Below are 26,100 nucleotides of genomic sequence, written 5' to 3'. Positions count from 1 at the left end.
AGCCCCTTCCCTATTCTTGACCTCCCCAGCCAAGGGGACCCTTGGGAAGCATCAGCTAATCTTTGGTAAAATATACTCTGAGAGAGAGGGATGGTGGGGGAAAGCCAGCCATCAGAAGCCTGCTTGTGGAAAACAGAGAAAGTCTCTGAGCTAGGGGAGTGGGCACAGAGGTCCCACTGCTGCAGTAAATATGGCACCTGGGACCCGGGCACTGCCACTCGGAGACCATTTCATCAGCAGAGACTGGAGAGCTGAGGGCTACAAGCAGCACCCCACCCTCCTGGGCTAGAACCTCGCTGCTGCTGGTAGAGATGGCCAGGCTCCCGCAGCGCCTCTATCCCCACATGGTCATCTGCAGCCACTGCAGAGAAAGGAAGCAGATCCCAGGGTGGGACGAGGTGCGGGCAAGATGCTGGCCTGGGGGACAGCAGAACTGGGCGGGGGTGGGCTGAGGGGAGGCAGGCGCAATCCTGCAGATTCCTTCCCAACCCTCTCCAAGTACCTGTTCGAGGTTCAGGCAAATATGGCCAGTATTCTTGGGGTCCATGGTTAGAAAGAACGCTGTGTTACAGGGGAAGCGGAGAGGGGCTGAGTGCTGTCAGTGTTTTGAAAGAACCATTCCCAACTAGGTAGGATGTTAGAAGGGGCAACACCAGCTGTTCCTGGCTGTTCCCCACATAAATCCCCTAGCTCAGTGGGGATTTGATAGCCACTCACATAGCTTTACCAGGAGCCAGGCCCAGTTCTGAGTGCCTTCCATAGACTAACTGGTTTAACCTGCACCTCAGTCTTATGAGGGCAGTACTATTATTATCCATATTCTAAAGAGGAGGGAATGGAGGCATAGAAAGATTAAGTGACTTGCTCAAGTCATAGCTGCCAGCAAGGGGTGGAGTTGGGTTTTGAACCCCTTTCATGTATGACCTGTAAGGGGGAGGGGCTCTGGAGCAGCATCCCTCAGGACGGTGTTTGGGACAGGGCCCGTGGCCCCTGGTCTAACCTAGGGAGTGGGTAGATGCCTAACTCACTGAACATGGCCTTTAGCCTCAGGAAACAGCTGATGAAGTTGTCAAAGTCTATGATCAGATCATCATCTGCATACCTGGCCACCAGGACTTGCATTACCTTGTTGTTCACCTTGATGCCTGAGAAAGAGACAAGTGGGGAGGGGAAAGTCCAGGCCTCTGGACACTGCCATCCTCTTCCCTGTCCCAAGGCCCACTCCTAACCCCTGGTCACCTGCTTTTTCAATAGCCAAGCGCATCTCATAGGAGTTCAAGGTGCCTGAATGGTCCTGGTCACAGTCTCTGAAGATGTCCTGAATAGAGAGATGTGGTAGGGCCATGTGTATGGCATGGTGGTTGAAATAATAAAATACTTAGGCCAGGCACCGTGGCTCACACCTGTAATCCCAGCACTTTGAGAGGCTGAGGTGGGCGGATCACCTGAGGTCAGGAGTCGAGACCAGCCTGGCCAACACAGTGAAACCCCATCTCTATTAAAAATACAAAAATTAGCTGAGCATGGTGGTGCATGCCTATAATCCCAGCTACTTGGGAGGCTGAGGCAGGAGGATGGCTTGAACCCAGTAGGTGGAGGTTAAGTGAGCAGAGATTATGCCACTGCACTCCAGACTGGGTAACAGAGTGAGGCTCTGTCTCAAAAAAGGAAAGAAAAGAAAAGAAATACTTTAGTACAGTTGGCTCATTGGCTCACAGTATTGGCCTAAGACCCTATACTCCCCTCCAACCCTGGCCCACTCCTGATATTCCTATCATCTTGTGACCTAAGGGTTAATTCCAAGCATGGGTTGCGGGGGACACTGGTACCCTACCCGGCGCTCTCTGCATGCATCCTTTATGACTAGTTGATACCTGAGCTATACTTGTTATGAAATATTTTGATTGGGTAATATGCCAGACTCCAACAGACCCTTTTCATGTTTGTTTGTGGTGTGGTTTGTGTGTGTGTGAACAGGTGTGTGTGTGGTGTGGTTGTGTGTGCATTAGCATGTGTGTGTGTGTGTGTGGTGTGGTTGTGTGTGCATGAGCATGTGTGTGTGTGGTGTGGTTGTGTGTGTGTGAGCATGTGTGTGGTGTGATTGCATGTGTGAGCATGTGTGTGTGTGGTGTGGTTGTGTGTGTGACCATGTGTATATGTGTGTGATGTGGTTGTGTGTGAGAGCATGTGTGTGTGTGGTGTGGTTGTGTGTGTGTAAGCATGTGTATATGTGTGTGGTGTGGTTGTATGTAAGTATGTGTGTGTGGTGTGGTTGTGTGTGTAAGCATGTGTGTTGTGGTTGTGTATGTGTGAGCATGTGTGTGGTGTTGTGTGTGTGTATGAGCATGTGTATATGTGTGTGGTGTGGTTGTGTGTGAGCATGTGTGTGGTGTGGTTGTGTGTCTGTGAGCATGTGTATGTGTGTGGTGTGGTTGCATGTGTGTGTGAGCATGTGTGTTTGTGGTTTGGTTGTGTGTGTGAGCATGTGTGTGGTATGATTGTGTCTGTGTGAGCATGTGTGTGTGGTGTGGTTGCATTGTGTGAGCATGTGTGTGTGTGGTGTGGTTGCATGTCAGTGTGTGAGCATGTGTATGTGTGTGGTGTGGTTGCATGTGTGAGCATGTGTGTATGTGTGTGGTTTGGTTGTGAGTATGAGCATGTGTGTGTGGTATGGTTGCATGTGTGTGTGAACATGTGTATGTGTGTGTGAGCATTTGTGTATGTGGTGTGGTTGTGTGAGCATATGTGTATGGTGTGGTTGTGTGTGTGTGAGCGTGTGTATGGTGTGGTTGCATGTGTGTGTGTGAGCATGTGTATGTGTGTGGTGTGGTTGCGTGTGTGAGCATGTGTATACGTGTGTGGTGTGGTTCTGTGTGTGAGCATGTGTGTGTGGTGTGGTTGTGTGTGTGACCATATGTATATGTATGTGATGTGATTGTGTGTGTAAACGTGTGTGTGCATGGTGTGGTTGTGTGTGTGTAAGCATGTGTGGTGTGCTTGTGTGTGAGCATGTGTGTGGTGTGGTTGTGTGTGTCTTGTGAGCATGTGTATGTGTGTGGTGTGGTTGCGTGTGTGTGAGCATGTGTGTATGTGTGTGGTGTGGTTGTGTGTGTGTGTGAGCATGTGTGTATGTGTGTGGTGTGGTTGTGTGTGAGCATGTGTATGTGTGGTGTGGTTGTGTGTGAGTTTGAGCGTGTGTGTGGTGTGGTTGTGTGTATGTGTATATGTGTGTGATGTGGTTGTGTGTAAGCATGTGTGTGTGTGGTATGGTTGTGTGTGTGACCATGTGTATATGTGTGTGATGTAATGTGAGCATGTGTGTGTGGTGTGGTTGTGTGTGTGAGCATGTGTGTATGTGTGTGATGTGGTTGTGTGTGAGCATGTGTGTGTATGTGATGTGGTTGTGTGTGAGCATGTGTGTGTGTGGTGTGGTTGTGTGTGAGCATGTGTATATGTGTGTGATGTGGTTGTGTGTAAGCGTGTGTGTGTGGTGTGGTTGTGTGTGAGCATGTGTATATGTGTGTGATGTGGTTGTGTGTAAGCGTGTGTGTGTGGTGTGGTTGTGTGTGTGTGAGCATGTGTATATGTGTGTGATGTGGCTGTGTGTGAGCATGTGTGTGTGTGGTGTGGTTGTGTGTAGGCATGTGTATATGTGTGTGATGTGGTTGTGTGTAAGCATGTGTGTGGTGTGGTTGTGTGTGTGTGAGCATGTGTATATGTGTGTGATGTGGTTGTGTGTAAGCGTGTGTGTGTGTGGTGTGGTTGTGTGTAGGCATGTGTATATGTGTGTGATGTGGTTGTGTGTGAGCATGTGTGTGTGTGGTGTGGTTGTGTGTCTGAGTATGTGGGTGGATAGTTAGGGCTCTGGTTCTAGCTTCCCCTCACTATTTCCATCTCTCCTGAGACCCTCTTTTCCTCATCCCTAAGGCTGCCCCTTTCGTGCCCTTTACCGTCCATTTCTTGAGTTTTTTCCACAGGATCTGGAACTCTAGAAGCCCCAGCTTGCCAGAGCCGTCTTTCTGGAATGCGGTCAAGGACAGCAGAGAAGGGAGTGAAGAGGGCCTCCTAGGGAAGGCAAGGACAGGGAAGCAGCGGGGCTTCCTGAGGGGGCACACAAGCCCTGGAGTCCCGTTACTGTAGCAGCCAGAAGAACTGGCATCTTCTGCTATCCCAGAGCCTAATGCCAGAGCCCGGGTGGCCATCTCTGGACCAGGCCTGGGGGCAGGGGACAGGAGGATACATCTATGAGGTTGATCATGCAGCGGCAAATGTCCAGGCCAAAGCCCTTGGTCTTGAAGCTTTTGACTGTGAGGAAGGGAAGATGTAGAAAGGAGAGGCAGGGTGAATGCAGCATCATGGGGGACACCCGGAGTGATCAAGAGGGACACAAAACTATGGGGGGGGTTGTGCGTGGAGGGGCGGAAGACTCACATTTGAGGGCCATCCTGTTGAGCAGCCTCTGCAGCTCGTACACGCCTATCTCGTTGCCCTAGGAAGAGGGACTGTGAACCCCACTCAGGCCCCTCCAGCCCCTCATCCCCCTTCCGTCAGCCCTCCGCCTTTGGCCTGCTCACTTCTCCTGCCACTATTTTAAACAAATGTATGAAGTCCTGGTCGATCTCATCCTCAGAGACCTTTTCCTGCGGGCAAGGGAGCAGGAGAGGAACCCAGTCAGAAAACTTCCTTCACAACCCTGGGAGCTTCCTTCCAGCCCCCAGCCCTGCAGCCTCCCCTCACCTCTTGGAGTTGCTCAGCATAGTTGACTTCATCCAATGCCCTGGGCAAAAGTGATTTAAAGCTCAGGAGTTACCCAGGGGCAGGGAGACGGGAATTTCAGCAGGGTGCTCTGGGGGTCATGTCATGTCTTGGAAACAATATAGGGCAGCTCCGTGGAATCTGGGTTCTAGCTCTAGTTCTGATTCTGCCACTGACTGGGGCTTCACCTTCTCATGCCTCAGTTTCCCCGACTGTAAAATAGGGAGAAAGTGGCTGGGCGGTGGCTCACACCTGTAATCCCAGCACTTTGGGAGGCTGAAGTGGGCGGATCACGAGGTCAGGAGTTTGAGATCAGCCTGACCAACATGGTGAAACCCCATCTCTACTAGAAACACAAAGATTAGCCGGGTGTGGTGCTGCGCGCCTGTAGTCCCAGCTACTCAGGAGGCTGAGGCAGGAGAATCGCTTGAACTGGGGAGGCGGAGGTTGTGGCGGACGTCGCACCACTGCACTCCTGCCTGGCGCCTGGTGACAGAGTGAGACTCTGTCAAAAAAAAAAAATAGGGACAAAGTGAGGGACAGCCTGAGAGCATGACAGCAGCTCCTTGCGCTTGATATCCTGTAGCTCTTGGGTGGCAGGCCTTGGAGCAGTGAGCTGCAGCCCCTCACCAAGACTCGCTGTGCTTCTCGGTGAAGACCCGAAGCAGGAAGTCAGCATCTCTGTGTGGCTCGAAGGTGGAGGGAATAATGAGATATTCCCCCGGAGGCAGCCGGAGTTGGCTGCTCACCTCCCGTGAGTTGGCGAAGATCTCTGAGAAGCCATGATCCTGATACTTGGTGAAGAAATCACTCTTCAAGGGGACGTCCTGGATGTTCTGAAACTATACGCACCCTGGAGGTGGGTACAGGACTGCCATGGGAGGTTAGGGAGGGAGGATCCCCCATGGTGAACAGCCTGGTCAGGCAGGGTTGGGGGTAGGTGCCACCACCAACTGACCTAGCCTGGGTACCACCCAAGTGGCCTATAACTCCAACAAGGTCATTCCTTTCCCCAGCCCTAACAAGCCCCAAGGGGGCTGGAATCCCAACCCAGTGACCCCCAAAGCCTCTCGCCAAATTCCACCCCTTGCCAATCCAGTTGCAGCTGGGGGTGGGGAGTGTGTGTCCAGGAACAAGCCCCATGTCTTTATCTTCTGTACCTCCTTTGGGACCTGGGAAGGAAAGGGAAGAGGAGCGTCAGTTCTCTAGGGTGGTGTAGGGGCTCAGGCCTTTGGAAGCCAAGTGGGATGTGTATAGTGTGCATCTGTATGTGCATCTGTGTGTTTGTGTGTGTGTGTGTGTGTTGCTGGAGGGGTATTAAGGGCACTAGGACACTGGTGGCGGGGTGGGGCATGGGCTCTGACAGTTCAAAGGTCCTGGCATTAACAATCCCTCTCTGTGGAGGTGGGAGGATTGCTTGAGCTGGAGGTCAAGGCTGCAGTGATTTGTGATCATGTCACTGCCCTCCAGCCTGGGCAACAGAGTGAAACCCTGTCTAAAAAAAAAAAAATGGCCAGGAGTGGTGGCTCACGCTTGTAATCCCAGCACTTTTGGAGGCTGAGTCAGGTGGATCATGAGGTCAGGAGTTCAAGACCAGCCTGGCCAAGATGGTGAAACTCTATCTCTACTAAAAAACACAAAGATTACTGGGTGCAGTGGTTTATGCCTGTAATCCCAGCACTTTGGGAGGCCAAGACAGGTGGATTACCTGAGGTCAGGAGTTCGAGACCAGCCTGACCGACACGGAGAAACCACCTCTACTAAAAATACAAAATTAGCGGGGCGTGGTGGTACTGCCTGTAATCCCAGCTACTCGGGAGGCTGAGGCAGGAGAATTGCTTGAACCCAGGAGGCAATGGTTGCGGTGAACCGAGATGGTGCCATTGTACTTCAACCTGGGCAACAAGAGCGAAACTCTGTCTCAAAACAAAACAAAACAAAAAAAACCCAAAAATTAGCAGGGCGTGGTGGGTGCCTATAATCCCAGCTACTTAGGAGGCTGAGGCAGAGACTTGCTTGAACCCAGGGGGCGAAGGTTGCAGTGAGCCGGGATTGAATCACTGCACTCCAGCCTGGGCGACAGAGCGAGACTCCATCTCAAATAAATAAATAAATAAATAGCCCTCAGCTTTGGATAGCAAAGTACAGTTTATACAAGGTAGATTTTTATTATTCCAGGTTAAGCAACGGAAACAGAATCCCAAAGATGTGAGGTGATTTGTCCAACCTCAGATGGCTGAAAAGTGAAAGAACTAAAAATCTAGGAGAGTGTTTTGCTTTTCCATGGAACAATCATATCCTGCAGGAAGTGAATAGAAGATGACTAAAATTGAGGATCGAGGACAAGTAAGTTTGTAAAAATGTGAGTTAAACCAAGTTAAACAGGTTGCTCTATTGCAGAGGTAGCTTATCAGCACCTTCCATGTGCTGCACACACTGGAGAGCTCAGGCTGGAGCCTTTCCTGAGCTTATTTAACCTTGAAGATGTCTTTTTTTTTTTTTTTTTTTTTTTGACAGGGTCTCACTCTGTGCCCAGGCTGAAGTGCAGTGGTGTGGTGTGATCATGGCTCACCGCACCTTCAACTTCCTGGGCTCAAGAGATTCTCTCACCTCAGCTTCCCGAGTACCTGGGACCACAGGCGTGGGCCACTATGCCCTGCTAATTTTGTTGTTGTTGTTGAGACAGTGTCTTGCTGTATTGCCCAGGCTGGTGTTAAATTCCTTGTGCATCCTCCAAGTGATCCTCCCACCTCTGCCTCCCAAAGTGCTGAGGTAACAGGCATAAGCCACCTCCCCCAGCAAAAATATTATTCGGAGGCATCAGTCTGTTAGCCTGGTGGACTAATGGCCCCAGGAGAAGGGCAAGGACTGTGTCTGTTTTGCTCACTATTGAACCTCTGGAGACTGGACACGGGTCTGGTATACAGCAGATGCTCCATAAATACTTGTTTATATAAGGGAATGTAAGTGAATGAACAACTGGCCATTTGGAGAATTTTGCAAAGCATGGTTTGCTTGGGAAATGCTTATCAGGGCTTTCTCTTGGCTCCTGGAGTGAGTGCTGCTGGTGGGGCAGGCAAGGGGGATGGATGATTGTGGGGGTGGGGGTGTGGGGAACTCTCAGAGCGCTGGGAATCAGGACACAGGCTTAGCCTTGACCCTTGGATGTGTGAGCTTGGGCAAGTGACTTCGTGTCTCTGGTACGTAGGCTCTTTCCGCTTCCTTAAAGGCGTTAGCAGTTAGTATTCCTAAGGCCTTTGGAATGATAGATGCCTGGCACAAAGGATAAAACCCATGAAGAGAAAACTGCCGGCTCTGCCTTGAAAAGCACAAAGCACCATTCAAGAGTCAGGGCTCAGTTTGGGCAACATAGTGAGACCCTGTCTCTACAAAACAAACAAACAAACAAACAAAAAACCAAAAAAACTAGCAGGGCAATTGCCTGTAATCCTAGCTACTCAGGAAGCTGAGGTGGGAGGATTGCTTGAGCCTAGGAGATCAGGGCTGCAGTGAGCCATGATCATGCCAGTGCACTCCATCTTGGGCAACAGAGTGAGACTCTGTATTAAAAAAAAAAAAAAAAAAATCAGGGCTGTGAAGCCTGTTGGAGCCTATACCTCTCCCAGGCAGGAAGTGGCCCTGGGGAGAAAGGAGTGAGGCCAGGAGGCCAGGTGTGGTGGCTCATGCCTGTAATTACAACACTTTGGGAGGCAGAGACAGGCAGATTAACTGAAGTCATGAGTTCGAGACCAGACTAGCCAACATGGTGAAATCCCGTCTCTACCAAAAATTCAAAAATTAGCAGGGCATGGTGGTGTGCGACCCCAGCTACCGGGAAAGCTGAGGCATGAGAATCTATTGAACTGGGGAGGCGGAGGTTGCAGTGAATGGGGATTGTGCCACGACACTCCATTGCGCCGCTACTCGGGGCAACAGAGTGAGACTCTGTCTCCAAAAAAGTGAGGCCAGATGAGGGAGTGTGAGTGGCCCTCGGGGACCAGCCAGGCACCCACCGAGTAGAGGACAAAGCCGATGGTCTGCAGCTGGACTCCCTGCGACCGGGCATGCCGCCAGTTCTTCTGCATCAGGGCCACCAGGCAGGTGCAGACCACTGCATCATCCTCTGCGTCATCGTCTGGGTCGTCCCCCTCAGGGAGAGAGATCTTAAACTGGGGGTTGGTCCAGAACGTGTCTGTGGTGGAAGCAGGTCAGCAAGGTTATATGGGGGCTTTCCTTGGCCACGCCCTTCCCAGGGTGGACTGAGCTTCTGCAGCCACACAGGATCTGTCTCCTCCACAGGGGCTGTGAAATCTGACCATGGACCTGACCCAGGTTACTTGTGCCCCAGGTCTGGTGTCACGGTGAGCTGTGGCCCATCCTTCACTCCCTGCACGTGCCCCTTCCCCTGAGCCCCGGCACCCACCGGGGTGGTTCCTGCAGCCCCCTGCGGTGCTGCCCCTGCGCCAGCTGCCCTCGTAGAAGATGGTGTGCCAGTAGCTCTTGTTGTCCCCAGAGAGTGCATCAGGCGTGAGGTTGCAGATCTCCAGGAGTGTGAAGTTATTCAGGAAATCTTGGTAGGACATCCTGTGGTGGGGTTGGGGTGGAGCCCATCAACAGCACACTTGCATCCTCAGGTCCCTCTCCCTGAACTGCCCCCAACCCCACCGGGAGCCTCCCCATCCAAGGGACAGAGAGGAGTGGAGCAGGGAGATAAGGACCAGGGCCTGGGGCGGTGGTAGGAAGCCCACCCCAGGCCACACTGACCAGAACTCCCCATCCTCCATCCTATGCAGCAGCTGCGTCTGGATGTCTGGGGCCACCTCTTCCCACTCTCTGGCACTGGAGCAGAGATGGTGGTGGAAGGAGAGGGGAGGAGGTCACGTGGCACCTCCTTCCTCTCCAAGAGACTCCCTCTTCCCTGAATGTCTGCCCCTTGGATTTCGGAGCTAGACAGAGAATCTAGAGGGAGGGGTTTTCCCCTGGGACACAGGTTGTCCTCCCAAATGGGACACCAGTGGGTCCACCTGGCACTGCCTGCTGCATCCTCCAACCACTCCTCACCTGGGTTGGGGGCACCTACTTGTCACTCCAAGCTCCATTCCACTCAATCCGGCCCCAGGGATTCCGGACCCGAATCAGTGTTTCCATTTTGCCTCTGTAGTGGACCTGGGTGTGTGTGGGGGGGTTAAAGGTCAGAGTTATGGGGCCAGGAGGACGTTCTCCTCCTTCTTAGGGTCCTCAGGGTAGGGCGCAGTTCTCAGGACTCACATCCTGAAGGCCAGTCACTGAGTAAGCGTGCCCTCTCACCAGCAGCTTGTCGGTCATGGACTCCAGTTCACTATCGCTGGTGACCTACAGAACAGAGAGGGAGGGAGGGCACGGAGGACCTGGTCAGAGGGATGGGGCACCCAAAGGAAGGTGAGAGCTCTCCAGGTTCATTTTTTAAAACTAAACTTTTTTTTAAAACTTAAGATTTTAAATATAAGATTTATAAGAAATATAAGACTCCACACTTTGGGAGGCCGAGGCGGGTGGATCACGAGGTCAAGAGATCGAGACCATCCTGGTCAACATGGTGAAACCCTGTCTCTACTAAAAATACAAAAAATTAGCTGGGCATGGTGGCACGTGCCTGTAATCCCAGCTACTCAGGAGGCTGAGGCAGGAGAATTGCCTGAACCCAGGAGGCGGAGGTTGCGGTGAGCCGAGATTGCGCCATTGCACTCCAGCCTGGGTAACAAGAGCAAAACTCCGTCTCAAAAAAAAAAAAAAAAGAAAAAAGAAATAAAAGACTCCAATTAAACTGGAACAGTTGACAGAATATGCTTGAACTTGATCAAACGTTCAAGGGAAATAAGGAAGAAACAAAGTTTATGAGTGGAAAAGCCCAAGATTGGTTTGGGATAAACAGGAGGATAACGACATTTTAGCATGGGTATCTTCTGACCTCTTCCAGCCCTTCCCCTGCCACCCTTCTCCCTTCCCACACACCTGCCAAATCAAATGGTTTCTTCCTCTATATTGTAGGTATAAACCAACCCTATAGTACTCTTCTGGACGTGATACAAAGCCAAGAGGAAAGTTTGTCAATCTTATACAAGGGTAGAAAGTACAATTCAACCCAGCACGCTGGTTATGACATGTGGTGTCAATGTACATGGTAGCAACTTCAGTCAACCTCTGATGCTGCCCTGTAATGAGTCAATGTTCTCAGTTTACTAAAGTATCAGTGTGAGAGAATGCATTTTTGAGCTCCAGACTTTCTAAACATTTTAAAGAGGCTGCTGAAGAGGATGTAACAGAACGCTATGTCAGAAACGTAAGCATCAGGGATGAACACCGACCATTTTTCTTCTGGGACCTTTTTGTGGGGGCAACAGAGATCAACAAAAGAAATGTTAGCATGTCAGAGCCTGTGACGAGTGAGGGAAGGCAGAGGTAGGAAAAGGGAATTCTAGCCACAAGGCTAACACATTTCAAAGGACAAAGGGTGTCATACAACACAGTATCAAAAAGTAAAAGGAACACACTAAATGCGCAAGCTGGTGGCAAGTGAGTCCACAGCCTATTGTGATGGGTCCATCTAGCATCAGTCAGATTTCTTCTCGTCTGTTATCTCAAGGTTATTTACAGATGTGTTGACTAACAAGAGTCTCTCATAGGAGGGTGAGCAGTGGGCAGGCTTCACTCATTGGCTTCGGAATCTGTCTGCGCCATGTGGGCATCCAACTCAGCATCCAGGTGTCCTTTTGTTTTCAACACATATGCATCCAGTTGGTTGTCCAGCTGCTCCTTGGTCAATGCAGGGGGAGCAAGGGCACCTGTTCCTTGTCCACAGCCTTGGCCTCGGCCTCCAAAGCCCCCTCCTTCCGGACCTATCATACCTGGACCTCTAGCACCGATTCTGCCATGACCCATAGCTCCACACCCTAGGCTCCCTCCCTCTCCCAGGACCTCTACAATCTTGACCACCATCTTCTCTTAAGCCCATTCGGGGAGCTATGGCTCATCCACCTCGGAGCAGGTTTTGGCCTCTGAGCGACATCCCGCCCCTAAGTCCCTAAGCAGGGTTCTGGTGGTTGTCCCCCACACAGTCCTCCTCTGTGCAAGCCTCTTTGGATTGTAGGGCCTCGTCCTCCCTCTGCTCCCCTGGCCAGGGCCCCTGTGCCTAACCATGTCTGGATGTTACTCTTACCCAGGCACTGCTTTAAGCTCTTCTGCTTAAGTTTTTTTTTTTTTTTTTTGAGATGAAGTTTCACTTTCGTCACCCAGGCTGGTGTGCCATGGCGCGATCTCGGCTCACTGTAACCTCGGCTTCCTGAGTTCAAGTGATTCTCTTGCCTCAACTTCTTAAGTAGCTGGGATTACAGGCATGTGCCATTACGCCTGGCTAATTTTGTATTTTTACTAGAGATGGGGTTTCTCCATGTGGTCAGGCTGGTCTTGAACTCCTGACCTCAGGTGATCTGCTCACCTTGGCCTCCCAAAGTGCTGGGATTACAGACGTGAGCCACCGTGCCCGGCCTGCTTAAGTTTGAATGCTGACTGGACAGAGGGTCTCGTCTCCCTCTGCTGGGCCAGTCTTCTGTTCCTGGCACTGGCTGGCTGCTGTTGTTGCTGCATCAAAGCCGGAATAGTCACTGGCGTCAGCTGTTTGTTCCTCAGCAAAGCGCTCATTTAGAGACATCTTGGTGGTGCGTTTCACCACAACTTTTGGTGCTGACTGTCCAGCCATCTTCAAATCCCCAGAACTGAAGGAAACAGATGCCAGTGTTCCTGCTGGGGCTGCCACGGCAGGCGGGCCCGGACCCGCCCAACCTGAGTTGACAGTGGAGGGGCTCGGGTTGGCTAGATGGGCAGTTGGTCAGATGCACAAGCGGTAGTATGTGAGCTTAGTGTGTTGTGACTGGTTGGCTACCTAGTCGGCTCATCCGTCTGCTCACACGGCCTGCCCTTTCCTGCCTTTCATCTGCAGCAGCTGCCAGCTCTAGCCTGGTGTCCAAAACCAAAACTAAGCTTTTAAATTATTACCATTATTTTGAAATAACTGTAGATTCACATGTATCCAGAAATAATACAGAGAAATCCCAAGTATCCCATTCTCAGTTTCCCCCAGTGGTAACATCTGGCAAAACGACAGTGAAATAGCATAAAAAGAACATTTTTACAATTATTATTATTGTTTGAGATGGAGCTTCGTTCTTGTTGCCCAGGCTGGAGTGTAGTGGTGCCATCTTGGCTCACTGCAACCTCTGCCTCCTGGGTTCAAGTGATTCTTCTGCCTCAGCCTCCCAGGTAGCTGGGATTACAGGCACCTGCCACCATGCCTGGCTAATTTTTTGTATTTTTAGTAGAGACGGGGTTTCACCATGTTGGTCAGGCTGATCTCAAACTCCTGACAGGTGATCTTCCTGCCTCGGCCACCCAAAGTGCTGGGATTACAACCCTGAGCTACTGCACCCAGCTTTATTATCATTTTTGAGACAGGGTCTCACTGTGTCACCCAGGCTGGAGTGCAGTGGTGTGATCTCGGTTGACTACAGCCTAGACCTCCTAGGCTCAAGTGAGCTTCCCACCTCGGCCTCCTGGGTAGCTGGGACTACAGGCTTTTGCCACCATGCCCACTAATTTTGGCATTTTTAGTAGAGATGCGGTCTTGCCATGTTGCCCAGGCTTGTCTGAAACGGCTGGGCTCAAGCAATCTGCCCGCTTCCGCCTCCCAAAGTGCTGGGATTACAGGTGTGAGTCACGGCATCCTGCCCAGAATGTTGATATGGATGCAATCTGTGAACCTTATACAGATTTCCCCTGTTTTACTAGTGCTCACTTCTGTGTGTTCTATGCAATTCCATTACATGTAGTTTCGTGTAGCCACCGCCACAGTCAAGATACCACAAGTATCCCTCGTGTTGCCCTCTTATAACCAAACCCATCTCTTCTCACAACTCCCCTTCCATAAACCCTGGAAACCACTCATCTGATCTTAATTTATATTATTTTGTAATTTCAAGAATGTCATTTAAGGCCAGGCACAGTGGCTCATGCCTGTAATCCCAGCACTTTGGGAGGCCGAGGCAGGCGGATCACCTGAGGTCAGGAGTTAGAGACCAGCCTGGCCAACATGGTGAAACCCTGTCTGTACTAAAAATACAAAAATTAGCCGGGCATAGTGGCGGGTGCCTGTAAGCTCCGATACTCGGAAGTTCTGAGGGAAGAGAATCACTTGAACCTGGGAGGCAGAGGCTGCAGTGAGACAAGCTGGCACTACTACATTCCAGCCTGGGCGACAAAGTGAGACTGCCTCAAAAAAAAAAAAAAATATCATTTAAATGGAATCATGCAGTGTGTAACCTCCTTTGGGGGGTTGTCTTTTTTTTTCCCCTTTTTCTCAGCTAATTAATTTTTTTTTTAATAGAGATGAGGTCTCACTATATTGCTTAGGCTGGTCTCAAACTCCTGGGCTCAAGCAATCATCCTGCTTTGGGATTACAGGCGTGAGCCACTGGACCTGGCTGGGGTTGGCTTTTTCATTCAGCATAATTCCTCTGAGATCTGTCCTAGTTTCTCCAAGTATCAATAGTTTGTTCTTTTTTATTGCTGAGTAGTATTTCACGGTGTGAAGTCAACACAGTTTGTTGAATCATTTACTTATTGAAGGACATCTAGGTTGTTTCCTTTTTGCGGGCTATTATGAATAAAGTTGCCGTAAACATATGTGAACAGACATTTTTGGAGACATGTCTTCATTTCTCTGGGATAAGTGGCAAGAATGCAGGGTCGTATGTAGCACCCTGGGTTCAGGTATTTCTTCCAACGAATGTTGGTTGGGTGCCTATTGCATGCTGGGCTCCTTCCTAAGTTCCAGGGTCCAGCAGTGAATGAGACAAATAAGGTCACTGTCCTCATGGAACGTGAGTACTATCTGGAGAAGATGGGCTATGAGTGAAAACATAGAGAAGCAAGAGAATTTCCAGTCACAATAAATGTTGGGGAGAAGGTAAAAACCAGGTAGAAAGTAAACAAGGTAGGGAGGCAGGGAAGGCTAGTCTGGGGAAAGGGCAATTGAAATGAATGAGAAGTGCTGGCCATGCAGATACTGAGGGAAGAGCCTTTTAGGTGATAGCAACAGCAGGTGCAAAGGCCCTGAGGTGGGACCATGCTTTGCTTACTTCAATGCAGCAGCCCATGAGGGAGGATCGCTCCACAGCCTTCCTAAGGAGCCTGAGCAGGTTCTGAGGGGGCCTCCAGAGTTGGAAGCTCTGGGCCACGCCTCCTGTGAAGTCCTCAAAGCCTTCCATGGTACTGCCCCCTGACAGCGCTTCATAGGACCCACTCAACCTGTGGGCACAAAGAGGGCACTGTTGAGCTCTAGGGTGGAGGTGAGGGGAGGGAGAGATGTCCTGCCACCCCCTCCCTTCCCCCTGATTCCAGCTGCCCCCACAGAGGCAATGCAAGCCCCCTTCTTCAGCTCCCAGCACTCACTTGGCATACGCCTTCTCCAGCAGGGCGCTCCAGAACTCATTGCGTGCGTTTGAGTGCACGAACACCAACTTGTCATTCTTTGTGGGCAGCCGGTCATCCACCACCACATTCACCCACTGCCCAAATTGCCAAATCTGTGGGTAGCAACACACACCCCTTGCGTGGGAACCCTGTCATCAAGCGCCTCCTAGTGGCCAGGCCTGATGACACGCCAGTGTCAGAAGCTCCACTCTCCAGAATCACTGAATAGTGCGGGAAAGGTAACCCAAAGCCTGAGCCTGGCCTCCCCTCCCGGCCTCTCTCCTGCTTCTGCCAAGACCTCCCGTGGGGAATTTGTCCATATGTTGCTAAGTTAAAGGGGCAGATTACAAAAATTATGTGACAAAGACTACCAAAGTCACATATACCCACACACACAATGGAGAGGAAGAGAAGGAGAAGGGAGAAAGAGAGCCACAAATTGTTAAGGATTCTTTTCTTTTGGGACTTAAAAAATTAGCTTACATGGTTTCTTTGGTGGGCAGATATTTCTCTGATAATTAGCCAAAAACACACCCTAATAAATGCTATTTTCCAAAAGAAAGAAGGTAAACTTCAAAGCATATATGATTCTCCCACCCCGCCCCCCCACAAGCCCCACGAAACCATGTGGCTCTCACACTGTCCTTCACCTGAAAATGGAAGATGCCGGCATAGTTTTTCTTGAAGCCCTGCCCCCGGGGCACCACGCGGTACAGCAGTTTGGGGCAGGTGGTAAGGGAGCCGATGGCAGCCAGCAGCCAGCAGTCCCCTGGAAAGACAGGCAGGGCTTCGCCACCCCTGAGCACCCCCATATGACTGGGTGGGCCTCAGAATCCAAGGCCTAGGGGAACAGAAACTTGACCCTCTACCCCATTCTCACCCCTTGGCAGAAACCCACCCTCCCTCCACCTTCCCACTGAAGAGTGTTCGGGAAGGAGGCAAACGGAGACACTGAAGGCAGAGACACTCTGGTGATGTGAGTTTCTATACGCTTTCTTGAGACAGGGCCTTGCTGTGTCACCCAGGCTGGAGTGTGGTGGTGTGATCTCAGCTCACTGCAACTTCCTCCTCCCAGGTTTGAGTGACTCTCCTGTCTCAGCCTCCTGAGTAGCTAGAACCACGGGTGCCCACTGCCACACCTGGCCGATTTTATATATTTAGTAGAGATGGGGTTTCACCATGTTGGCCAGGCTGGTCTTGAACTCTTGGCCTCAAGAGATCTGCCAGCTTCAGCCTCCCAAAGTGTTGGGATTACAGGCATGAGCCACTGCGCCTGGCTGTACCTTTTCCATTGCATGAGAGCCACATGCTTTTGTTTTCTTGAGTTTGAGAAAGAGGTACTTTTGGCCTCAGGCTCTAGGAACCTATTTTCCTAGTTTTTATTTTGTTTTGTTTTGTTTTTTTGAGACATGTCTTGCTCTGTTATCCAGGCTGGAGTGCAGTGGCACAATCTTGGCCCACTGCCAACTTCTGCCTCCCGGGTTCAAGTGATTCTCCTACTTCAGCCTTCCAAGCAGCTGGGACTACAAGTGTCTGTCACTACACCTGGCTAATTTTTGTATTTTTAGTAGAGATGGGGTTTCACTATATTGACCAGGCTGGTCTCGAACTCCTGACCTTGTGGTCTGCCCTCCTCGGTCTCCCAAAGTGCTGGGATTACAGGCATGAGCCACCGTGCCTGGCCTTCCTAGTATTTTTTTAATGTAAATTTTTATATATAAGTAGAGACAGAATTTCACTATGCTGCCCAAGCTGACCTTGAACTCCTGGACCCAAGCGATCCTCCTGCCTTGGCTTCCCAAGGTGCTGGAATTACAGGTGTGAACCACTGCACTGACCAGTAACCAGCTTTCTTTGAGGGACAGCCAATACTCTCCACATTCTTCCAACAGATCCAGTCACCTTCCTGTACCCTGTGAGTACATTGGTGTGACCACGAAGGTCCCAAGAGATCTCTCCCTCATGTCATCCACATTATATTGGGTACCCAGGGCTGAATGTGTCCCCAGCAGGATCCCTGGAACTAGGCATCGATGGGGGTATGGGCAGTGTCCCTGGGCTGAAGTTCAGCTGAAGGGAATCCTATGGCAGACGAACACTGCAGTCCTCCATTGCCACCTGTCTCCTGGGCATCTCAGTCCTTGCTGGGTGGGGCCCAGGGGCAGGGTGATGGGCATCCTGGGCCAGGCTGAGGTTGAGGGACCAGAAAGTTTCTATAATTACTAGTGGCCCCCTGGCTGCCTGGGGAGAGGAATATCAAGGATGCTCCAATCCCTATCACTGTTAGAGTACCTGGGAGAAGCTAATTCCCTCCTCCTCCAGCTCATTGTCCCTCCAGCAGCCACAGCAGCGGCCTTGGGGCCTAAAGTCTCCTTGGCTTCTGCTCTGCCCACACCTTGCCATTTTCTCTGCCCCAAGGGGACAGAATTCAGTCTCAGAGAAAGCCCACCCTGGCTTTATCACTAAAGAGCCAACGAGAGATCTGGAGGAAACCGTGGAACAGGACCAGCCTTAGGGAGGAAGATCTACCCTGGGGCTTTCTGTGGGAGCCTGTGTGAGAGTGGGCTGACTGGACCCTGTTGCCGTCCTATCTGATACCCCAGATTTAGCAGGTTCTAGTGCTTTCTGCAAATTCTTCGACCATTCTGCCTTCCAAAGGTAGAGCCTAATTCTTTTCTTCTTGAGTGTGGACCAGATTCAGTACTTGCTTCTAGCAAATAGAATATGGTAGAAATTATGATGTGTGACTTCTGAGACTAGGTCAGAAAAGGCATTATGGCTTCCTCCTTGTCCTCTCTCTTAGATAACTCGCTTTGGAAGAGCAAGCTACCATGTTGTGTGGACACTCAAGCAGCCCTATGGAGAAGCCTATATTGCGAGGAACTGGGGCCTCCTGCCAACAGCCAGCAAAGACCTGAGAGCTCCTGCCATGTGAGCACATCCTCCTAGGAGCAGACCCTCCAGCCCCAGGCGAGCCTCCAGATGATCGCAGGTTGCAGACATGCTGACTACAACCTCCTGAGAAACCCTGAACTAGACCCACCCAGTGATTCTGCTTCTGAATTTCTGACCCACAGAAACTGTGAGATAAGAAAATTTGTTGTTGTTGTTTTTTAAGTTGCTAAGTCCTGGGTAATTTATTATGTAGCCCTAGATAACTAATATCCCCCACAAGACCCAGACAGCAGCAGGCCGGGAGTGACATCCAGACTCAGGAGGGGCAGGGAGAATGCATGGTGTTCTCACTGTCATCTCCTCAGAAGGAAAGGGACAGGGAAACAGAAGCAGGCTGTCTGAAACTCAGGGATCCCTGTTTTCCAGCTTCAAAGGACACCCTGACACCTCTTCCCCAACCCCCCTTCCCCAAGTGGAGGCTAGCTTCCCATGCCCCACTCACCAAGGACCCCCTGACAGATGTCTGTCGGAGAAATCCCATCCATGATGAATACAGGGTTGCTTATGATGTCCTGCAGTGAAGGAATAAAGGTTTCAGGGGACCCAGGACACCCCCTCCCCACCTTTGCTGGGGAATGATGTCCACCTTGAAGTTCCAGAGGAACAGATGGGGGAGGGGAGACGGTACAGGACCAACCTGGCACGATAGCAAGGGTTGGTGGGTGATTTCCTTAGGGTTACCTGGGAGGTCTGACTTAAGCATATTCAGAACTGTCCCCAGCTCTGATGAAGGTGGGGCCTAGTCCCAGGGTCAGAAGAGGGTGGTGGAGGTCGATGATTATAAAAGTAACAGGAGGATCACTATAAGCTCCCCTCCATCCAAGGAGCCATGCCTCCCTTCCAGTGCTCACCTTGGGCCGCTGCCAGCAGATGTTCTGCACATTTTTGGAGTTGGGACCCAGTTCCTTGAAGCCCAGTGAGCTGGGTTCAGCAGGGAATAAGGGGTCCTCGAACAGCTCCCCCTTTCTTAGACAGGCTGCCTGCAGCTCCTCAAAGCTCTGGTTACCAAAGTTATGGGCATTGTGGTGCTGGCCGACACCCTTGGCCTTGAGCCGGCTGTTGTTTATGTGAGCCACCATTCCCGTATCAGCAAAGGTGGGCTCTGCTTAAGAATAAAAACAAATAACATCATAGAAAAATGTAATAAGCTGGGCACAGTGGTTCACACCTGTAATCTCAGCACTTTGGGAGGCAGAGGTGGGAGGCTCGCTTGAGCCCAGGAGTCCGAGACCAGCCTGGGCAACATGGTGAGATCTCATCTCTACAAAACAAAAATTTTAAATCAGCTGGGCATGGTGGCATGTGCCTGTAGTCCCAGCTACTCAGGAGGCTGAGATGGGAGGATCACCTGAGCCCTGGAGGTCAAGGCTGCAGGAGTTTGAGGCTGCAATGAGCTGTGATAGCGCCACTGCCCTCCAGTCTGGATGACAGAGCAAAACCTTGTCTCTAAAAAAAAAAAGTAAACAGGCCAAGTGTGGTGGCTCAGGCCTGTAATCCCAACACTTTGGGAGGCCGAGGTGGGCAGATCACCTGAGGTCAGAAGTTTGAGACCAGCCTGCTCAACATGGTGAAATTCCATCTCTACTAAAAATACAAAAAATTAGCCAGGCTTGGTAGCAGTCACCTGTAATCCCAGCTACTTGGGAGGTAGAGGCGGGAGAATTGCTTGAACCCAGGAGATGGGGATTGCAGTGAGCCGAGATCACACTACTGCACTCCAACCTGGGTGACAAAAGAGAAACTCTGTCTCAAAAAAAAAAAATAATAATTTTTTTAAAAGAAAAAAGCTAGTCACAAAGAACCCCATACTGTTTGATTCTATTTATATAAAATATCGAATATATAGAAAGACAGAAAGTAGATTAGGGATTGCCTGGTGCTTAAGGAGATGGGGGATTAGAAATTGATGGCTATTAAGGGTATGGGGTTTCTTTGGGAGGGTGATGAAAACAATCTAAAATTGATTATAGTGTTGGATGCATAACTCTGTGAATATACTAAAAGCCATTTAATTATACACTTTGTTTAATTTTTTTCCTTTTTTTTTTTTTTTTTAAGAGGCAAAGTCTTGTCCTGTTGGCTGGTCTTGTACTCCCACCATACCTACCTGGAATTGTACTTTGGAATTACCCTTTGGATTTTTTTTTTTTTTTTAACAGAGTCTTATTCTGTTGCCCTGGCTGGAGTACAGTGGCTTGATCATGGCTCACTGCAGCCTTGGCCTCCCAGGCTCAAGGCCTTTTCATCTCAGCCTCCTGGGCAGCTGGGACCACAGGTGTGAGCCACCACGCCTGTCTAATTTTTTAATTTCTAATTTTTTGTAGAGACAGGATCTCACTATGTTGCCCAGACTGGTCTTGGACTCCTGGGCTCAAGCAATCCTCCAGTCTTGGCCTCCCAAAGTGCTGGGATTACCGGCATGAGCCACCGCACCCAGCCAAATGGTACACTTTAAATGGGTGAATTGTAGGGTATTTGAATTGTCTTTCAATAAAGCTGTTTTTGTTGTTGTTGTTGTTGTTGTTGTTTGTTTGTTTTTAAAGTGGCCTCCAGACCATCCAAACAGATGCTGCCCTGTTGGTCAGGCTGGTCTCGAACTCCTGACCTCATGTGATCCGCCCGCCTCAGCCTCCCAAAGTGCTGGGATTACAGGCCTGAGTCACCATACACGGCTGAGACACTGCTCTTTCACTCTTGTCCAGGCTGGAGTGCAATGGTGCGATCTCAGCTCACCACCACCCCTACCTCCTGGGTTCAAGTGATTCTCCTGCCTCAGCCTCCTGAGTAGCTGGGATTATAGGTATGCATCTGTAATTTTATATTTTTAGTAGAGACAGGGTTTCTCCATATTGGTCAGACTGGTCTTGAACTCCAGACCTCAGGTGATCCACCCGCCTAGGCCTCCCAAAGTGCTGGATTACAGCCCTGAGCCACTGTGCCTGGCCTGACATTCCTCTTTTAAGGAGAGTAAAAATAATGGATTATAGAGAGCAGAAGGCAGAGGGAAGGGGGTGCTGCGGGTGGGCTGGGTCAGGTAATGGCCGAGCAGGTGGCACTGGGCGACTGTCAGGGTAAGAGTCAAGTCAGGCTGGCTGACGGAGCCTGTGCCTGTTAGGCGGCTTGGGACACCCTGCCCACACCTCCGCCCTCAGTGGGATTGCAAACTGCTCACATCCCTTCCTGAGGGTTGCCCCCGCCTCACCCGCCCTCCCACACAATGCAACTGACTTCCCCCAGCAGCAGGCCCAGAGGAAGAGAAGAGAGTGAAGGAGAAGGAAGAAAAAGGGAGGTTGCAGTGCCACAGCTGGGTCTGCAGTCCTACCCAGACGTGAGCCCCAGGGTAGGACACGCATGCCCGGCTTACCCTCCCGTGATCCGTCCAGGCTCTCCGCTGACTCTGGAAGATTCGGTCCTAGAATAAGAAAGAGAGTGGGAGGAGGGGAGGAAGGCTGTGGTCTAAAGTTAAACAGAGCCCAGCTGGGGCCGGGGTGTAGGATGATTTTAGAATGAGGAAAAGAACTGGGTTGGGCGGCAGCTACAGGGAGGGCAGCAGGGTTCTGGGATTGTTTAGAGGTGAGACCCTGATTGTGCCCACAGAAGAGTGAGTCCCCCGGAGGCAAGGGCAGGAGGTCTCAGTTATTCCAGGTCCCCTGAGTGACAGAACCAGGACGCTAACTGCAACAGCAGAGCGGACAGCAGAGTGCCTTCTCTGTGCCAGGCATGCCAGCCCTCCAAGGGGGTTCCTGCGACACCGATTATGGCGAAATGGAGCAGGGCCCCGAGGCTAAGCAGCTTGCCCAAGGTCACAGAGTGAGGGTTGGGCGTGGGATGAAGTTCGACTGCAGACCCTGAGCCAAGCTTGCAGCCTCCACCCTACACTGCACCTCCTGAGAGAAAGTGTTTCTCCTAAACCGAAGGCTGGCAGAAGCCGCAGCATCTCTGTTGACAAAGGCATCCACAGGCAATTTGCTACTGAATTTATGTCTTGACACCCCCTCCCTTTGGCCTCTGCCCCAAGCAAACCCTTTTCCTGTTTCACATGAGTGCCTCCTTGGGATTTCCTCAGTTCCTGTAATGACCCCTTGTTCTCCCGGTCCCCAAGATCCCAACACACCACATCCCACATCAAAACAGTCACGGAGTCCTTCATACAGGAACCTCCTCATAGGACCCTAATTTCTCATTTCTACCATTGGTGTCCAAGGCCAGGGCTTCCAGACAACCCCCAGACCGCAAATGGCCCCCTTTTTTTTTTTTTTTTTTTTGAGACAGAGTCTCGCTGTGTCGCCCAGGCTGGAGTACAGTGGCTAGATCTCAGCTCACTGAAACCTGCGCCTCCTGGGTTCAAGCGACTCGCATACTTTAGCCTCCCAGGTAGCTGGGATTACAGGCATGCACCACCATGCCCGGCTATTTTGTATTTTTAGTAGAGACAGGGTTTCTCCAAGGCGGTTGGGCTGGTCTAGAACTCCCTACCTCGGGAGATCTACCCAAGTCACCACACTCAGCTAATTTTTGTATTTTTAGTAGAGATAAGGTTTCATCATATTGGTCAGGCTAGTCTTGAACTCCTGACCTTGTGATCCTCCCACCTCAGCCTCCCAAAGTGCTGGGATTATAGGCGGGAACCACTGCGCCTGGCTATATACTTTTTTGAGACAGAGTCTTACTCTGTTGCCCAGGCTGCAGTGCAGTGGCACAATTATGGCTCACTACAACCTCAAACTCCTGAGCTCAAGTGATCCTCCCTCCTCAGCCTCACGAGACCAGCAAGGGGAATACGGTGAGACTCCTGTGTATACAAAATAAAATTTTTAAAAAATTAGTTGGGCATGGTAGCATGGGCCTGTGGTCCCAGCTCCTTGGGAGGCTGAGTGGGAGGATGGATTAAGCCTGGGAGTTGGAAGCAGCAGTGAGGCATAGTCCTTCCACTGCTTTCCAGCCTGGGTGACAAAGCGAGACCCCATCTCCAAAACGAACAAACAAAAAATAATAAGGTTGAGGAGACTCGGGATCCTGGCTTTCATATCTCCATGGAGCCTGTGGCTTGTGATGAGAAGATATTAGGACTCCTGCCTCCGTTATGAGTATTGAGCACTTATATAGCGTTTCTAAAAATAATAGCAGCACATGAGGGCTCACGACATGCATTGCACCATTCTAAACACCCTATGTGCATTAGCTAATTGAATCCTCACAACCACCCCACTGGTTAAGCTTGGTATTATACTTTCTCTGCTACAGACAGAGAATCTGAGGCACAGAGAGGCTGACCTTCCTCAGACTTGGTGGGCATTTGTGTCAGGGCTCACACATAGGCACGCTCGCTGCCGTGCTGGAAGGTTGCCGCAGTGAGGGGCCTTGGTTGTGCTGGAGAGGGAGGTGCCCTCAGTGCGCCCCTGCATCCACTGTACTGCAGCGTGTGTGTGGTCTTTGTGAAGTCACTTTCCCTGTGTGGAGCAGCTGGCAGAGCTAGTGCCTTGGGCTGCACTGGAGCCAGCGTGTTAGCTGTGTGACCTTGGGCCACTTGTTTGACCTCCCTGAGCCTTGGTTTCCTCACTTATGTATAGAGGCTGCTGCCTTCTACATGGGAGGGTGTTCCAGGATTGAAGAATGCAATGTTTGTGAAAAAGACAGGAGTTTAGCAGGTGCTCAGAAAATGTTAGTCACCTTCTCCCCACTGACCTAGCTGGTCAACTGGTGTTTGTTGAGCTCCTTCTAGGATCACATGACCCCTTCTCCCCACTGACCTAGCTGGTCAACTGGTGTTTGTTGATCCCCTTCTAGGATCACATGACCCCTCCATCATAGGATTTAATGATACTAGTGACACTACTCCCATATTGGAGTCATGTGTGCATTTGTCTGCCTTTGTCACTGGTTTGAGCTCCTGAGGGCAAACCCTAGCTTGCCTTAGGGGTGTGTTTTTTGCTTTTTGTGGTTTTTTTTTTTTTTGAGATGGAGTCTCGCTCTATCGCCCAGGCTAAACTGCAGTGGCACGATCTCGACTCACTGCAATCACAGCCTCGTGGGTTCAAGCAATTCTCCTGTCTCAGCCTCTTGAGTAGCTGGGATTATAGGCACACATCACCACACTTGGCTAATTTTTGTATTTTTAGTAGAGTTGGGGTTTCACTATATTGGTCAGGCTGGTCTTGAACACCTGACCTTGTGATCCGCCCGCCTTGGTCCCTCAAAGTGCTGGGATTACAGGCATGAGCCACCGTGCCTGACCAGGCATGTTTTATGGAGCATTTATTCTGGGTTGGGCATTGCGGGGTCCAGATGAATTCACCCCCGACACAGAGCGTGGAGAGGACCCTCCCATGTGATTCCTCCCCAGGTTCAGCTCCTTGGGCCACAGAGACAGAAGAAGGTGTAAGGAAGAAGGGCTACCAGGCTGCTGGGATCATCAGGGAGATTCTGTGGGGGAGTGACTATCCCCCTTTCCCTTCGCTAAGCACGCCCCATTCCCCTGAGGGTGGGGTGTACTTTGACTTCCTGGTTCTGGAAGCATCAGGGCTGGGGAGCAGGGAAAAGGGTGGGTAGAGCCAGAATCTGGGAATTCTCCTGGCTCTTTTCCCCTCCATTTTTCTCAAACCCTGCTTCTTACAACCCAAGCCCTCTGGGATTCTCTTAGAAATGGTAATGAAAGCTCCCTCACCCCTTCAGGCGATAAACAGTGGAGCCCCAGGGGCTTCCGAGAGTAGGGTGGAGAGCAGGCCTGGGAGGAGAGAGCTGAACTCTTCTGTCATCCCCTGATCCCTGTCTGCGAAGCTGGCAAATCAGTGTGACCATACCATCTGACCTGGGTGGAAGCCAGGGGCCTCCACAGAGAGACTGAGTCAGAGGTTCTCAACCCGAGTGATTATGGCCCACAGGGAACAGGTGGCAATGTCTAGAAGCAATGTTGGTTGTCATAACTAGGGCAGGTCTTGGGTGGGGGGTACTGGCATCTGGTAGGTAGAGACCAGGGATGCTGCTGGGTGCCCCTCAGTGTAGAGGAAATCCTCCACAATAAAGAATTTTCTAGCTCAAAATGTCAAGAGATCTGAGGTTGACACACCTGGGCTGAGCGAATCATCTAAGGCCACCCACACGATGAGGCAAACCACTCCATGCCCTGCCACCATGCAGTCCCTCCAGGCGGCCTCTACCCTGGCTTCCCTGAGGACTGAGGGTGTTGAGCTCTCCTGGGGGCCTGGAAGGACCAGGGAAGATGCCGTTGTTGGAGAAGACTGGAAGAATATCAGAGGGTAGGCCAAGGCGATGCAGGTTCCACCTCCCTCCCCTTGTCTCATTTCCCCAGAGCCCTCTGTCCCCTAGTCACCACCCAGCCCAACAAGACATTTCTCACTGTCTGGCACCCAAACCCGGCTTCGAAGCTGCATACCCAGCCCCCAGGGTGTGAGCTCATTACTCAGCTCTGACTTGTAGGAAGGAGTGACACACCTGTGCACACCACCACAGTTGTCATGGAAAATGTCTCTAGGCTGGGCACCTAACTGTCTTAGGTGGCTCACGCCTGTAAACCCAGTACTTTGAGAGGCTGAGGTGGGAAGATCACTTGAGGTCAGGAGTTTGAGACCAACATGGTCAACATGGTGAAACCCCGTCTCTACTAAAAATACAAAAATCAGCTGAGTGTGGTGGCATGTACTTGTAGTTTCAGCTACTCAGGAGGCTGAGACAGACAGACCAAGGTTGCCTGTGGGAAGCACAGACAGATGGCCAGAGCAACACAGTAGATCCCCTTATACCTAGGGGTACCTTCCAATACCCCCAGTGGACACTGAAACTGCAGGTAGTACCAAACCCTGTATATATCAATACTATGTCTTCCTTTATGTACGTACCTATGATAAAGTTTAGTTTATAACTTAGGCA

General features: G+C 51.0%; 1 protein-coding gene and 1 pseudogene across 1 annotated transcript; both read right to left on the bottom strand.

Moving 5' to 3' along the window:
• Positions 1–259: 259 nt before the first annotated feature.
• Positions 260–21,722, bottom strand: CAPN11 (calpain 11). Its single transcript, XM_003923056.4, has 22 exons — positions 21,536–21,722; positions 19,065–19,315; positions 18,656–18,725; positions 15,909–16,027; positions 15,238–15,371; positions 14,925–15,093; positions 10,024–10,107; positions 9,836–9,921; positions 9,520–9,594; positions 9,179–9,339; positions 8,769–8,947; positions 5,916–5,927; positions 5,386–5,597; positions 4,738–4,777; positions 4,575–4,640; positions 4,432–4,489; positions 4,241–4,305; positions 3,951–4,019; positions 1,240–1,318; positions 1,029–1,145; positions 503–561; positions 260–361 (listed from the first exon to the last, which is right to left on the bottom strand). The coding sequence occupies exons 1-22, from the start codon at positions 21,564–21,566 to the stop codon at positions 335–337; spliced, it is 2,163 nt and encodes a 720-aa protein (XP_003923105.2). The 5' UTR covers positions 21,567–21,722; the 3' UTR covers positions 260–334.
• Positions 11,747–12,490, bottom strand: LOC101042017 (chromatin target of PRMT1 protein-like; annotated as a pseudogene).
• Positions 21,723–26,100: the final 4,378 nt, after the last annotated feature.

This window comes from Saimiri boliviensis, chromosome 4 (assembly GCF_048565385.1).
Source record: "Saimiri boliviensis isolate mSaiBol1 chromosome 4, mSaiBol1.pri, whole genome shotgun sequence".
Lineage (NCBI taxonomy): Eukaryota > Metazoa > Chordata > Mammalia > Primates > Cebidae > Saimiri > Saimiri boliviensis.
Note: the sequence above shows the minus strand (reverse complement) of the source record. Positions and strands in the feature narration are given on the sequence as shown.